At 55.5% G+C, this 6,688-nt stretch overlaps 2 protein-coding genes across 2 annotated transcripts; both read left to right on the forward strand.

Moving 5' to 3' along the window:
• Positions 1 to 485: 485 nt before the first annotated feature.
• On the forward strand, positions 486 to 707 carry LSCM1_06643 (uncharacterized protein; the record flags this gene model as incomplete). The annotated part of the gene is made up of 1 exon (XM_067324055.1): positions 486 to 707. The coding sequence occupies one exon, from the start codon at positions 486 to 488 to the stop codon at positions 705 to 707; it is 222 nt and encodes a 73-aa protein (XP_067180596.1).
• A 419-nt stretch (positions 708 to 1,126) lies between these two features.
• Positions 1,127 to 2,260, forward strand: LSCM1_06644 (uncharacterized protein; the record flags this gene model as incomplete). Its single annotated transcript, XM_067324056.1, has 1 exon — positions 1,127 to 2,260. One exon carries the CDS (start codon positions 1,127 to 1,129, stop codon positions 2,258 to 2,260), a length of 1,134 nt encoding a protein of 377 aa, XP_067180597.1.
• Between the last annotated feature and the right edge of the window lie 4,428 nt (positions 2,261 to 6,688).

Here is a 6,688-nt window from a genome sequence, read left to right on the forward strand (position 1 = left end):
ACCTGTGGGCGTTTTGTGTTCCGATGCGCGTCTGCTATCCTGTGCACCTCGCGGCAATCGAGATGACTAATGCCCTGCTATCTTTGCTGCAGATGCTTGCCGAACACCTTCTCCCGTGTCGTCACTGAGTGGCGGCCAGTAGCTCTAACCAGCCCAGCTAACAACGAAAAGATCCGACCCAAGACGCGCTCTTCACATGTATGTGCTCTCGTTGAGATCACCTTGGTTGTCAGTGCACCTGTTTTCAGCGCACTCGATGAGCGCGTAGCGCCACCCCACATAGCTGCGCACACGAGAGTTGCGATGCATGCCACCAATGTCTCGCCTGCGGGACCACACTTGAATCACACGCACAACCACTCTCTCTGCTTTTGTTCGCTGTACGCTCTCCATCATCTTCCCCTTCCTCCTTGGCAATCACTGTTTCCGGCGTGAACATCACGCGGCCAATGGGGAAGCAAAAGCACACTTCCAGCGAGAATTCCATGAGCGCCGACCCAGAGCTTCGACAGCGTTTCTGTGTCTCTCTTACGAACCTGGACGGTAAGCTGGAAACCGTTGGCGGCGTTACATACCCACACCATATCTTTGGAAGCAATGTGGCGCTGCGAAATGAAGCGGGTGAGCTCCTCCTCCCCGGTGCCCACGGTGAGGTGCATGTAAAGGAGGGAGGCCGCTACACTGTCGAGCATGTAGTACCGCGGTGACCGCATCGGAGGCGGAGAGCGAAAAGAAAATGAGCCTTGTGCGCCTTCACCTCCCTTTTGCTGCTCTCCTTTCGTCGGATGCAGGTTCTAGCGGACGCTAATGCCCACACACGCTCACGGTCCAGAGTGACCGACCAGGTGCACCCTCATGCCGTGCCCATCTATTGATCTGTTCCCCTGTGTTGCGTTGCGCGGGGCGAGAGAGTGCCGCGTACATGGAAACTTTGATTTGGTGTGGAAATGCCTTCTGTAGCTGTACATCTTTTCATGCGGGCCATTTTTTTTGCCTTCCCCATTTCTCTCTCTGCTTCTCAACCATTCTCATTTCTCACTCAGCGCCACCGCGGCGAACGGACTTAGGTGCGGTCAGCGTGCCACTGGCTCATCTTGGCTTCCCCTTCCTTCTCCCTTTGGCCCTCATGGTGCAGCCGCAGCAGCACATTGTGTACGCCATACACGAATATACGATTCCAGGAGTTCCTTTTTTACCTCTCAAGGCCGGAGACGTCGTGCACGTCGATGATGCCGCTGCCACCGGTTGGTGGCTCGGGACCAATCTCCGCGGGCAGAAAGGCCTTTTCCCCTCCACATACACGCTTCCCTATCTCTTTCCCCCTCCCACGGCGGACCTTGTGGAGGATATGCGAATGATTCTACTTGGCCACCAATTCGGTATCGATGTAGTGAGTGGCGCACCGAATCCGCTGGAGCACTCTTTCGAGGGAATCGTGCGCCATACTAGCACCTCACCGCCACCGCTTTCCCTTCTCTGCAAGCTAATTGATGAGCACCTTCTCCAGCGTGAAGCGGCGCGGACACAGGTGATTGCGCTGCTCTCTCAGCTGATGAGAACGCGTGCGTGTGAGACTGAGGAGCAAAACAAGGCTGTGCACAAGCTAGCCGCGCAGCACCAGCATGTCATGGCACGCTTTACCACAGTGAAAGAAGTGCATGTGGCGCTGCAAAAGACTCTGCTTGAGCTCTCAGCGCGCAAGTCTGCGTTACTGCAGGCTGACACCGTCCCGGACTGCTTGTGGTACCAGGGCTTCAACCACCTAGCTGCAGAAGCGGCCCTTGGGTCCGAGTCGCGCTCTCCAGAGGAGGCCTGGCGCTCTACCCTTAAAGAGGTAAAGGAAGTGGTGAGACGGCGAGAAGAAGAACTGACCCGCTTATCGGCGAGCTGTGCAAAACACGAGGATGCCTTTGCAGGGGCCGTGGCGTCCCTGCAGAAACGCGTTGAGTGGCGCGACCAAGGAGTGGCACGTATGCTGGCATCTTGGGCGGCGAAGGCTGACGCCGTCAAGACTGCCTACACCCTCAGAAAGGTGGAGCGCGACGCCCTCGAGGAAGCACTTCAGCTCGAGACGTCACGTCTCGTTCACTGTCTGGAGGATGGCCAGCAGCAATTTCTGAGAGCCAAAAAGCGTTATCGCCAGCTTAAGCAAAACGCTGAAAACATTCTCATGACGTTGCAGCGCAAAGACGCACTTGACATCCTATCACAGCAAATCGCGGAGGCTGACAACGCTATTGCTACGCATCACGAGAGGTAGCAGCGTGAGCGGGTTGCTGGGGTCTAGCGGTGAGGCATCGTGCCATCCGATTGTCTTGACTATGTCTAGTCGGTTTCCACATGGGTGTACAGCGCCTTTCGGTCTCAAGTCCAAAAACTGATTTGATTTGTGCTCCGTTTCCCGCTGCCCTTCTTCCGAGCAAAAAAAAGATGGGTCGAGGGTTTCTCTCCATGCCGTCTCCTTGTCGAACGCGTCTTCTTCCTCATAGTGGAGCGCTTCATCGACGTCAGCGTCTCTCTCTTTGCATATGCCATTGTTGCTCCTGTCGTGTACCGACAGCGCAGATGACTTTTTGGCCTTTGATACCGCTCTTTCACGTACTTCGCGAGACGTACTTTGCACACACACACACAAGCTTGCGCGGGCCCCCATCAGCAGCGACCAGAAGCGATGTCTGCTGCACGGCACCCATGCCTCCTATGGACTGCCTTGAGAAAGGTATCCCGTCGTTCCTGCGCATCGCCACTGGCCATTTCAATGCACAAAAAGAAAAAAACAGACGATTCCCAAATAGTACTTGGGTATTCTTTGCACGCTTCTGCCTCGGAGAATTCATAGTCCTCTTCAGTGCCGCGAGTATGAGCAGGCACTCTTAGAAGGACCTGCACTAACATATCCCGCGAAAGCACAGCCGTTACCGTGTGTCCGATTACGACGCGCATACTTGTTGTAGACTCCTGATATTAGAGACCCCCCCACGACACGGACAGCAGTTGGCACAAGTGCACATCAGCTTAACCAACGCGTTCGCAGAGCCTACCGTCTTTGTCAGGAGTGGCGGTGGCGACACGTTGCCCGGTAACACCCCGGAACGACGCGTGCATGGCAACAGCATCTATCCTTGTCTCCTGTTTCATCTATGACGGCCACTGCGGATGGTCCAGACTATGCCAACCATCTGTTCCAGCGACTGCCCACTCGGTGTCCAAAAAGCCTCGCTATCGCTGCAACTGCCAGTGATAGAATAATTGCTTTTCTCGCGTCTTCAACATGGAGAAGGAACGGGAAGTGAGAACAACAAGCATTCGTTGCTCTCACTGTATCCCTCAAGCGGCCGCTTCTCTCATGCACAGACGCCATCGCCACTCAGCGGCGCTCGTCAGAATGTGATCGGAGCCGTAAGCCTGTGTGCCCTTCGAGCCTTCAATCAAGCAAATAACTCAGATGCAACGCCAAAATGTATCACACGGTACCTATCATGTGCACAGAGGTTACTGCTGATGACTTGCATGGCGGCCTCATCGGTTCATGAGGTCAACAATCTTGAGAGACGATCGCCCGCGACACCTTCACACGAGCATCGACATTTTCCTCCCTACTAGAGTTCGGAACATGCTCGTCATTTCATCGAAATACCAGCTGTCAGTGTCGCTCCTGTGTCCGAAACTCAAGCACCACAGCTGTCGACGAGGCTTGTATATCCGTTGCAGAAGAGTCCCTCACGGAATTCATAGCCGCGAACCACGGGCCGCACGCTATACTATGCCTGCTGCTGTTGCTCTCCCTCTCTGTATCTCTCGCTGACTGCATCTAGGCTGCGTAATACTCCCCTATGCGCACCGCCGTGCTCCCGACAGGGACATTGACTGTGCCGCGTACCATGTGAACCTTGCAGGCGCCGTTTGCGTGCACTACCCTCGCCGGCGCACTCCACGCGAGAAATTGAGAGTGTGGTGGTGGCAGCGAACTCCTGCCTGCATCGCCGCGTGCACGGGGCGGTGAGGTGTATGCCAGGGAAGCACTGACTGCACTTCTCCTTTCTCAGTGCCCTCACAGGCTACTCCTTGTAGGGCCGTATGCCGAGGGGACGCCAATTGCTGACAAAAGACTGCCACGGATCCTTCAACAGCGCCCCTTGACGTACCCACGCCGACGGCACCTGTGCGAAGGGCAGCAACCGTATGGAGAGCGGCTTCTTGAGCGTGACCTGATAACGTAGGGTCTGTCTCGCACGCATGCACTGCAGGTGCTACGAAAAGGTCTCGCCGCACATACCGGGCCTAGCATCGGCTAGACGCCTCAATGGCAGCATGCGTGGCCCACAGTGTTGCCGTCGCGAGCACTGGCACATGCAAACATTTGCATGAGGATGACACAAATCAGAAGGGAGCCGCGTTTTGTTGCGCTGGCGGTGCATGGACAGCGTTTCGAAGAGGGGGTGGGATCGGCTGAAGACCCTTATCTCGCATACATCTCTGGTCGCCGCTGCGCGTAGCCTCCTGCGGCGCAAGCGTGGTGGTGCCCCTTAGACTTGCGTGGTCGACTGCGAGGCGCCAAGGGGGACTAGGGCGCGTCTGAATACACCTATTCGTCAAATCCTTCTTCCGCGGCGGACACTTTTGGCGGCGACCACATCCCCCCCAGCACGCTTCCCTGTTCTTGGACTTGGCCGCATCAACGCCACCTCTGAGCTGTGCGCCCTACGCCGGTCCATCTCCTTGAAACGGGGAGAAGACTTGCGATTATGAACCCACTCTCTGCCTTTTGCGATCGGACCGCTGCCGGCCGTTGCCCGCACGCCCTCGTCATGCTATCGAGGGGCACACCGAGGCAAAGCTCCGTGTCTGCTCGCATGATTGCCGGCCAACGCCAGCTCACATTCCCGCCCGCATGCGCCTTTCTCTTGCATTATTCTGAGTCTCCCCTGCCCGAGGCTGGAGTGTCTGATGGCCGCTCTTCCACGGATGCCGTTGTGCTGGCGCCGTCGCCACTTCGCCGCCTCCCGCTTTGGTGGCGGTTTCCTGACCGCATACCAATGAGGGTGCGCCACCTTCCACCGCTTTTGACTCTCCGCTGATGTCTTCGCCAGCGCTGTTGGCTGCTGCGCCTAAGGCCGTCCGTTGAACGCTTCTGGCCTTCACATCCTCTTGAGAGGCGCGCGTGATTTGTGAGCTGGTCTACAGCGTGGGCTTGTGCACGACTTTGAGTGTCATTGCTGGCAACGCCTTGCGCACCGACACGGTGGCTACCATGCCGCGGCTGCTCTTTGCGGCCGACCCCGTGCAGGCTTTCCCTCGCGCTCAAGGCGACCCGGAACCATACCGCCCCCTTTTCGCACTCCATGCATGTCATGCGCGGTGCCGCACGTAACGGAGTGCTCATCAATCCCTGCCTAACTCTCGCCGAGAAACAGCTCGCAACGCAGTGCGCAGTCCTCCATGTGTACGTCTGCCAAACACCCTACCTGTACGCACCGCACCTGTGCCCAAGGAGTATGCTGGGACAACGACGAGCCGCGGCAGCCTTCGGATGCGCTTGGAGCACTGCCAGTGCGTGTCTCCGCAGCCGGACCGCTGCTCAAATCTCCCAAACGGTGTATGTACAGTACGCGGACGGTGCGTTTCCACCTCAACACCTCTTACTCTTACAACCAAAGTCTGTTATCGCCATTTAGCCATTTCTACAGCTGCCGGCATCCGCCACTTCCTCAGCGAGGCCTATCACTGCCATATGGCAATATACTTGCCCGCCGCCAGTTGTCTCAATCTCCCCCCGCAAGCCCTGTTAATAGCTTTTATTCTCTTGCATCACCTCCCCCTACACCGTCTGCATGAAGCCGCGCCATCTCGAGGCCTCAAAGCGCTTCAACCAGCCGCTTCCCTCTGTCTTCGCACCTTCAGCGTCACATGAATGGAGTTCGCCGAAATCAACCGCTACCAGAAAAGGCTGTACGAGGCTACTGTTAAGGGTTAAGGGTTAAGGGTTAAGGGTTAAGGGTTAAGGGTTAAGGGTTAAGGGTTAAGGGTTAAGGGTTAAGGGTTAAGGGTTAAGGGTTAAGGGTTAAGGGTTAAGGGTTAAGGGTTAAGGGTTAAGGGTTAAGGGTTAAGGGTTAAGGGTTAAGGGTTAAGGGTTAAGGGTTAAGGGTTAAGGGTTAAGGGTTAAGGGTTAAGGGTTAAGGGTTAAGGGTTAAGGGTTAAGGGTTAAGGGTTAAGGGTTAAGGGTTAGGGTTAGGGTTAAGGGTTAAGGGTTAAGGGTTAAGGGTTAAGGGTTAAGGGTTAAGGGTTAAGGGTTAAGGGTTAAGGGTTAAGGGTTAAGGGTTAAGGGTTAAGGGTTAAGGGTTAAGGGTTAAGGGTTAAGGGTTAAGGGTTAAGGGTTAAGGGTTAGGGTTAGGGTTAGGGTTAGGGTTAGGGTTAGGGTTAGGGTTAAGGGTTAAGGGTTAAGGGTTAAGGGTTAGGGTTAAGGGTTAAGGGTTAAGGGTTAAGGGTTAAGGGTTAAGGGTTAAGGGTTAAGGGTTAAGGGTTAAGGGTTAAGGGTTAAGGGTTAAGGGTTAAGGGTTAAGGGTTAAGGGTTAAGGGTTAAGGGTTAAGGGTTAAGGGTTAAGGGTTAAGGGTTAAGGGTTAAGGGTTAAGGGTTAAGGGTTAAGGGTTAAGGGTTAAGGGTTAAGGGTTAAGGGTTAAGGGTTAAGGG

Source organism: Leishmania martiniquensis, chromosome 11 (genome assembly GCF_017916325.1).
Source record: "Leishmania martiniquensis isolate LSCM1 chromosome 11, whole genome shotgun sequence".
Lineage (NCBI taxonomy): Eukaryota > Euglenozoa > Kinetoplastea > Trypanosomatida > Trypanosomatidae > Leishmania > Leishmania martiniquensis.